The 9,095-nt window shown below is 42.7% G+C and overlaps 1 protein-coding gene across 1 annotated transcript; it reads right to left on the bottom strand.

The window, feature by feature from the left end:
* Positions 1 to 1,100: 1,100 nt before the first annotated feature.
* On the bottom strand, positions 1,101 to 7,583 carry LOC137900853 (V-set and immunoglobulin domain-containing protein 10-like 2). The gene is made up of 12 exons (XM_068744998.1): positions 7,514 to 7,583; positions 6,535 to 6,888; positions 5,771 to 6,043; positions 5,304 to 5,579; positions 4,338 to 4,625; positions 4,000 to 4,257; positions 3,630 to 3,920; positions 2,860 to 3,216; positions 1,796 to 1,918; positions 1,678 to 1,702; positions 1,461 to 1,561; positions 1,101 to 1,246 (listed from the first exon to the last, which is right to left on the bottom strand). The coding sequence occupies exons 1-12, from the start codon at positions 7,581 to 7,583 to the stop codon at positions 1,101 to 1,103; spliced, it is 2,562 nt and encodes an 853-aa protein (XP_068601099.1).
* Between the last annotated feature and the right edge of the window lie 1,512 nt (positions 7,584 to 9,095).

The raw sequence follows: 9,095 nt of genomic DNA, 5'->3' as shown, positions 1-9,095 counted from the left end.
TCTGTCTGCCTCCTCTGAATTTGAGAGAAGTTATTTGTTCTTATGTTGTAATAAATTATTAAATGACATCGTCTCGGAGGAAATAATGTTGGGGTTCAGTTTGTGGTGAGCCCACATTTATTAGTACCCTTAAATAAAAAAGCCTGCCGGTGAAGATGAGTGAAAGGAAGCCTCTTAAAAAAAAACACTGTCAGAGGAATAAATGGAAAAATTTCAATGATGTACAGTATATTGTTAAAAACTGTTTACCTAGACTGCACAATGCTCTGTTCTTGAACGATGTACGTCCTTAAATCAATAAAAGCAAAAATCATTTTGTCGACTTGTTTAGCACAGCTACAGGCTCTTGGAAGCTAAAATGGGTACTAGTACATTTAAAGAGTTCTGGCAACTCTGCTTTTCATTTATTTACCCTAAATCTGACAAGGAAAAAGCAAATTACTGTGTGCCGAGTTGGCACATCCCAGGCCCCAATTGCCACCTTAATATTTATGGTTATGATTGCCGTCTTCTCAGTGAGAGGCAGCACTTTCGTTTTAAATGCACTTATTGCAAATTAAATTGGAGGGATTTCAGCTAAATAAATGGCACGTTAAAGGAAATTAAAATCTCAACATAAATGTAAGAAACTAATATGCAATAAATTTGGTCAGAGACAGGATGTTCATGCTGGGGGGGGGGTGGGGGGGCACACAGGAAGGGGTGTTTATAACAGTTCTTGTCTCATGATTGGCTGTTGACCCCAAAATGATTAAAAGAACAAGACAAATGCTCCAAGACAAAAGTTTGTAGCGACAGATTTACAATCAGTAAAGTTATTAATGACATTATTTGCCTTGTTGATAAAACAATTTAAACTGTATTTTGTGTACGAGTAAATACTTTTTAATGAAGGAATCTATGGATTCATTACATCTACGCTTCGGATTACTTTAAGGCAAAGTGTTGCACCAAACGATATATCAGATATACTGTATATTATTATAGTTTGAAACTATTATTAAATTACTCTAGTTCAGATGAATTCAGTGGCTACATATACCCTTCAAATTGTGAAATAAATGCAGATTAAATGAAAACTGAAGGAGTCTGAGATAGCTCTATGAGCCGACAGCCTTGACAGTGATGGTGACATTGACGGGGTCGTTATCGTCTCCATGGGGATGGGCTTGGCTGAAGGTGGGGGTGGCACTCTGGGGTGAAATGGTAAGTGGCGACGATGCCCGGGGTAAAGCAATGGTGGGACCTAGAAAGCACCAGGATCAAGGTTTAACATCGGGCAGACAATGATATTTTAGAATTATATTCAGCTGTTTACTTTTGTGTAGACATTACATCATTTTTTTTTCTTTATAATTCATTCTGAAATAATTACATTAGATGGTATATTAAAGACATGACATGCATACTGCAGATTTAGGGGTTTGCATGAATGCATGTTTGATGGGGGTTCATCTTGCCTGGACTGGCAGATCCACCACTATCCTCCATTCCTCCCTCTGCTGCACGAGCCACTTCATCCTCTGGGAAGTTGATGTTTTCCCTCGATTGACTGTGATGCCTGGATGAACCAGAGGAAGAAACTGTTCTTTATGCAGAGACTATCAGCATCATTACTGACAGCAGATCTTTCACTGCTGTTTCCATATGTTTATAGACAGAAACAGAGATACTCACAAACCAAACAGCATATCGTGGAGTCCTGTTGGGCAGAAACAGAACAGTGCTGGCAGAATATCGGCACAATGGTTTTGTTATTAAATCATTCGGATGTTGGCTCTAGTGTAAAACTCACGAGGATGGCTGTTGCGGTTGCGTATTAAGAATATCAGCAGCAGCGCAATGGCGATGGCCGCAAAGAGCATTCCACCAATGGCCGCTCCAATCACAGCGGGGGCCACGTTGATGCGAGGTTCCGCTGCAACACATTACAGTTAAACATTGCAAAATAGTACAGCTCTGGAAAAGATGCAGCTGCTGCATTTAGTAAATGGCTTATATCCTTTTTCATAACGTTTTGCCTCCTACTAGTTTTTCCTCAAAACACAGTTTACAATTGATAGTGATCAATGAAATATATGATTAAGAGGTTAGGTCCTTTGTAAATTTTAAAAAAAGGACAATTTTGCAGAAGTAGTCTGGTTTGTAGGTTTGGTTGATAAAAGTAAGGGTTAATCGTAATCTTACAAATAAAGTTAACTTCTAAATAATAAAATACAGCAGCCTCGTTCGGTTAAAAATGCTTTGTGATTCAGATTTCACCACAAATGTGGCTGTTAAGTCAGCAAGTATTGAGTCAGATCACTGTGGCTCCAGTTTAGAAAAAGTAAAAAAAAAAAAACACTTTAAAGTAAAGCCAGTTAAAGTGAGCACAGGTATGGAATAACGCACGCACTAATGGTGCAGGGGTTGAACATCACTGGGCCCCGCCCACCCTGACACCCAACCTTAAAGCCTTCCGCCACCTGGAACAAGCCCCCGGCATGGCTAGAGCAATCACATCCGACATTCACATGGTGGAAATGACATGAATAGAAAGCACACAGGGCTAGCTAGAGGAAAGGGAAGGAGCAGGGAAGTGCCAGGAAGCCAGGAGGAAATCAGTGTGTGTGTGTTGTTTTTGTGTCTTTCACCTATTAAAAAATAGAAATACAACATGTTAGAATGTCATTTAACAACAATTTACAACAAAACAAACCTGGCATGTTTCAGTGGTTACCTAACTCACCTGTGACTTAGATCACATGACCCGTTTCTCCCTCCTTTGCCCAGCTGTTATCAGCTGTTTGTGAAGACATCCCTAACTCTTTTCTCAGTTCACTCTGAACACACTTCTGATATTCTGAGCAGTGTGTATACCTGGAGTCTTCACTGCAGAGGGGTGTCCAAGGGTGCGGCGGTTGACAGGTATGATGCGAAACTTGTAGGTAACGGTTGGTGTCAGTTTGCCGACTGTATGAGCCCTCACATCTGGGTCGTGGATGATGTTACGGTACCAGACTGGCTGACCAATCCTCTCTTCCGTTTCCTCCTTTGATTTGTTGCTGCTGCTGCTTCTCCTTCCTGGTCGCTCCGGCACCCACGAATGCTCCAGGATGAAACCTGTCAAATCTCTTTTTTCTTTGTTGTCTACCTGCCATTCCAAATGCACCTCTGTGCGCAGGCGGCTGTTATACATCACTTTGGCCAGAGTTGCATTGGGTGGCATTGGGTGCCCTAATAAAAATAAAAATACAAATCGCAGCTGCTTAATTACTTTGGTCCACACTAAAACATTTAAACAAATATTGGATACATTGACAATCAGAGCATGTCTGTTATCACACAGAGTTGGATTTTCTGTTTGCTTCTGCTGTAATTTCAGTTAAATGCTAAGTGTTTGGACATTTTGATGATTAAATTGAGTGAAGCCCAGATATAACCCGAGGCTCTTTGTTTTATACTATAAAGTTATCCTCTTGTTACACTATTAAGATCTCCATATTTATATCTATTTATAGTTACTTGGGTATAGATGTGTTTCGTATACCTCGACTAAAAACAGATAAAGCTAATGTCCCAAAATGCTTCGTTGTCAAAATCTCAACAAAAAAAATGAATAAAAAAAAAATGAATCAAACATTTCTTACTCTTCACTTCTAACGTGACACTGATTTCCGTCCCTCCCACTGCGTTGGACGTGGCGCACCTGTACTCGCCACTGTCTTGAGTCTCGCGCGTGTCTCTCACGGTCAGATTGGCCCATGCAGACGTCCGTAATAAGGAGTACTTCGCGGTGCCTCGGACGTCGACGCCCTGATTGTTAAACCAGGTGATTTCATCCACAGGAAGGTAGTTGGCTCTCAGGTTGCAGTTGAGCTGGACATCAGTCCCCTCGTACACAGACACGGTCCTGTGCTGTGTCAGCAATACAGGAGCCTCTACAGGTGGCGATGCACAGAACGTGAATTAACACATCTTCTCTTTGATCTCAGACCTGTCTTAAAGATGTGCGCTGACCTAGTGTAAGCCTGCAGGTCTTGGCTTGGGTCAAAAGAGGATGCTTTGCATGGCAGGTGTATGGCTTGCCACCGTGGGCAGTGCCGTGGCGCAGGATCAGGATGTTGGATACTTCCTCTCCTCCTTTGACCTGGCCGTTTGGTCCCTCCCACCACACCAGAGCATTGGGGGCCCCTCCATTCCATGAACAGGAGAGCATGAGATACTGTTTTGTGTTAGTCACATAGGCAACACACACTGGATCTGCAGGGGGGATATCTTTTGAAAGAGAAGATATTAAAGTGAGATGTGAGGGCTTTGGAGAACACCGAGTAAAGCTTTCTCCTTCTCTTTCTCACATGTCCGCGTCTCGCATGCTGTTGTTTGCTTGAGTGCCGAATGGGAGCCTGTGCATGTAAACAAGCCATTTGTGGTGGTCAGGCCTTCTTTCAGCAGCAAGATGGCGGTGTTGGTCAGTTTATTTGTTTGCAGTCCTGCGGCACCCTCCTCGCGTCCCAGTGGTTTCAGGTCCGTGGTCCACTGTAGGGACGGGGAGGGGAATCCACCTGGCCAGGAGCAGAGCAGCCTCACAGAAGTGTGATTCCGAGCTGCCGCTACAGAACAGGTGGGCGAGCCATCAGGTGGGTCTGTGGAGATAAACACAGGTAACAAGGTGGTGCCATCGGGGGGGGTCATGTGACATCATCGGGGTCACTGGGGCCAGTACTCCAGGCATGGTACGAGCTATCCTAAAGTTACAGAGGAAATATTTGTGTTTAATTCAATATGATTTTTACTTGTAAACTTGTCTAGTACTGTAGAATACATCTCCGTCTGTGTTATTTTAGAGCAAGATGCTTGAACTCAGCAAAATCACACGGGAGAGCATGATGACAAGCACGCGGCCATCCGGCCAGCCAATGCTTGCCATGGCTGTGACATCACAGTCAGGTACCTACCAGAGCGCCCCATCAACCTCCCAGACGACAGGTCTGCAGGAAATCCACACTTTGGTGTGTTGGTTTGTGCATCTATGTGTTTGTGATTTAATAGGAGAGACGAGGTACTGAGTGGAGGAGGAATGTTTAAAACAGAAGAAGTAAAGTTTTCTGTAATCAAGGAAGAGATTCATTTTTGATGAAAATCAAAGGTGATTAAGACCCTGGATCCCTGCTCTGTTCCTGTTGAACCATTAAGCATGAATCTGAATGACTTAATCACATTTTCACCGAAACAGAGAAGGAGGCAGGACAAGATAAAGAATGGAAGTTCACCAGAAATGAGGAGGATTGGCTGCACGGTGTAAGGTCGGAGGTCAGACTCACAGTAGACAGTCAGGCTGATGGTTTTTTTGGAGCGGGTGTTCAGTTGGGTGTTTTGTGCCAAGCAGGCATAATCGCCTGCGTCCTTGCGAAGGATCTTGCTGATGATGAAATGTTGCCCAGCGTAGGCCTCAGAGTTGTTATAGAACCAGAAATACTGACTGGTTGGGTTGGACTGGGCTTGACACAGTAAAGTAACAGTCTCTCTCTCCAGAGCTAGATACCCCCGGTCTGTCAGGCTGTATGGAGTCACGACAATATCGGGAGTGTCTGGGCCAACTAAGGAGAGAGGTGACAAACGTTCAGAATATGTTGTATGCACAGCTGAGCAACCTCGTGTTAAGATAAAGATTACATCTAAAGTCCAAACATGCGAAGGAAAGGAAAGGAAGACGATATTATGATCCAAATGATTTGTGCTTAGCTTCAATTTCTGTTTATTCACATTCCACAACAACAAAAATACTCACACATGGTTTCCAGCTTTAAACGGTTAGAGGCCTCACTGTTGACGGCATTGCTGGCCACACAGTGGTACCAGCCGGAGTGGTTGCGGTTGACGTTTGTCACATTGACAACACTGGAGTTGCCCTGTGCAAACGCTGAGACGCTTCCATGGGCTTCATGTTTCCACACGTAATTGACCGGCCCAGTCCCATTGTCCAGATTGCAGCGCATCCAGATCCTGCTTCCTTCCACCGGAGACGCATCGCTCATCAGGAGGTAAGGCTTACTGACCGGAACTGTATTCAAGAGAGGTCATTATTGTGTCCCCCTCGTGGGACAAGCCCCAAAGTGCAGCAGTTGCTCAGCATCATTCAGTGTCGACCCGCTGATCGGGTAACATAATTACATGCTGTTCATTGCCTAAATTTGACATTATTGTCACAAAATTATAAAGACTAATAAGCTGCTGTCTATGTGATGTCGCTCTCGCAGAATATGTCCCTGTGTAAATTAGTAGAGAAAAGTAACAGAGCAAGTACATCTAATAAGGTGCAGTACTTACTTCCTTTTAGTTTTAGTATTTAGATTTCATGCAACAACGTACTTTGTAAAACCACTCAGAGGCATTTTTATAATTTTATCTCACTCATCTGACAAAGCCCTCTGAGGGTTAAAATGCATTGCCACAAAGCTTAAACCTGCATTGTTTTCACAGGAGGACCTAAAAATAATGGAGTATATTTGTGTATTTATTTTACAATACATGCTGGGGTTCAGGAACTCTCACCTCGGACAGTGAGGTGCACATAGTAGTAGTAGACTTTGGGTTCCCCCTCCAAGTCGTAGAAGGCCTGGCAGGTGAACAGGCCGTGTGCAGCCACAGACAGATTCTCGATGTTCACAGCTGCGCTGTTCGAGATGACCCTCAGCTGTCCGAGCTTCTCGGCCAGCTTCTGGATCCTGATGCCTTTCCCCAAATCGTACACCACAGCTTTTATGGCTTCAGTACCGGGCTTGGTGAAGCTCCATATGTACATGTCAGGCGAGGTGGCGCCACACTCCAGGATCACTGCTTTTCCGACCACCCCATACACACTGGCGTCTAGGTACACCACCTCCCAGTTGTGATTGATCTGCACCGCTGGAGGAGAGAGAAGATACACAATCGTGCATGCAAAATGTACGTGCATGTGTGTGTGTGAGAGAGAGAGGGAAAAGGAGATGGTGGTGTCATGTGCCCTGCAAGTGTTCAGTTACAGGATTGTTTCACTGTCAGCTTCTAACTCTGAAATAGTTCAATAGGGGATTCTAAGAGCGATAAATGGATCAATGAAATTACATTTCCAGTTAAATTCAGTTCATTAATGACCTTTTCCTTCTTTAGCTATTCTTGTCTCTGTTACCAAGTGCCAGTAGATACAGTTAAACTAAATGTGACCAACTCTTTCTCAATAGTTTCTTAAAGAGTATTAAAGAAAACTAGTATTGATGCTGCGTCGGTTTCGCACCAAACACCGGTCATCATTTACAGATTTGAATTGTGAAATGTACCACCAAATACAGGCAAATTGAAATAAGACTTGTTTTAGTGACATATATATATATATACCTGTATATAAATACAAATATCAAACAGAATATAGCAAATATGTTATGAAACTACTGAAAATACTGATTTATAAATCTTAGAATCACATCTGATTCATTCCTATTAATTCATTTTATTTTATTTTAAAATCAATTGCTCTCAAAGAAATTGGACTTACCATGTGTGTTAAAGGTTACCAGACTGGTCGGTAGAAATATGAAGGCCAGTCCTAACAGTTGGGCCACCATGGTATCATGATGATCCTGAGTACAACAAGCTCTTTACACCAAGAATATCATAAAGATAAACAAGAAGGTGAAGCTCTTGTTTGAAGTCTCGTCCTCTCTGCTATCTAGAGGTTTCCTGGATAATCCGTCTGCAGACACTGACTGAACTCGACTGAGCGTAGGGAGGCACGGAGGGTCACTAACCTGATTTGGACTCAATTATTCATGGGGTTTTCCTTTCTCTGTATCCTTCTAGTCCTCTTTCTTTCTTCTACGGGTTAGAATAACACGCTGATACTGAACTCATCTATTATGCAATGCAGAGATGTGAGCGGAAAGCTTAGCCTCGCAAACGCTCTGACGTCGAGCTCATGTCCACATGAACGTTCCTCCACACAGGCCTTTTGAGCTGATCAGTACTTTCAATCTTTAATCCAACATTCAATGCTAAAAATGATCTTTAGGAGTTTTGTTTCTATTCAGGCGGTGGTGTTGTGTGATAGATAACAGCAATGAATGAATTCTTCATGCAGATTAAGGTATTTTCAGCCAGCTTTATATTAGATGTGCACAAAAAAGATAGATGAAAACACAGGATTTAAAAGGGCTTGTTTCTACTTAGATTATATTTGCCCTTTGTAACTCTCAATAGAAGTTTATAAGGCCTTTGATTATTTACAGAAAAATGTGATTATATTTTCTGCTGCTTTTCGTGTTTGGTGCGCTGGAAAATGTAATGCCGCTGGTTTTAATTTCAGAGGTTTCATGAGGACCAGAGAAAAGACTAAACTCATCTGAACTGATGGGATTTGATTAAAATAGATTTATAAATCTGGCTTCTCGTAACAGTGGTCTCCTCATCCTGCCGAAACATCAGTGCTCTGCAGGTTACTATCAATAGATCTATTGAAAATAACTTCATGACATGCTGATGATCAATAATTCTTACTGTCCTAATGTGACATTGTGATTTACAATAGAGAAAGCAAGGGGGGAGAAAACGTCACGTGGAACCACGAGGGTGCAACGTGAGACAGGTTTCATGAATGATTGCAGGCCACGGATCAGTTTCCCTAGTTTGGCAGAGAACAAGATTGACAGGTAGCAGTTTAGTTTATTCGATGATCCAAAGGGGAAAAAATGACATACAAAGGAGAAAAAAAGATTAACTGGAGTTAAAATGACCATTGAATTTGAGAACACTTAAAGGCACCGTGGTCACCCTGGAAAGAAAAAAGTAAATACATTTTTTATGAAATTACCACCGTCTGCTTTCGTCCTTTCGTTTCACATGTAGTGTGAAATTACTTTCTTCTGATTCATTCTCCTCGAGTTTTTCCATTTGCAGAATTCTCTGTGACAGTAAAACTGCAGGCCCTCTTACCCAGTCTATCCAAGGCAGGACTGTTGGGCCTTTATTGCACCTCGCTGTTCTCAGGAGGGCTCTCGCCTTTCACCGGCTTATTACCCACCAACTGAGCAAAGTCTGGGGGTCTAAGAACTGAATGATTGTAACTTGTAATTGAGGCTCTG

Source organism: Brachionichthys hirsutus, chromosome 10 (assembly GCF_040956055.1).
Source record: "Brachionichthys hirsutus isolate HB-005 chromosome 10, CSIRO-AGI_Bhir_v1, whole genome shotgun sequence".
In the NCBI taxonomy this organism is placed as follows: Eukaryota; Metazoa; Chordata; class Actinopteri; order Lophiiformes; family Brachionichthyidae; genus Brachionichthys; species Brachionichthys hirsutus.
Note: the sequence above shows the minus strand (reverse complement) of the source record. Positions and strands in the feature narration are given on the sequence as shown.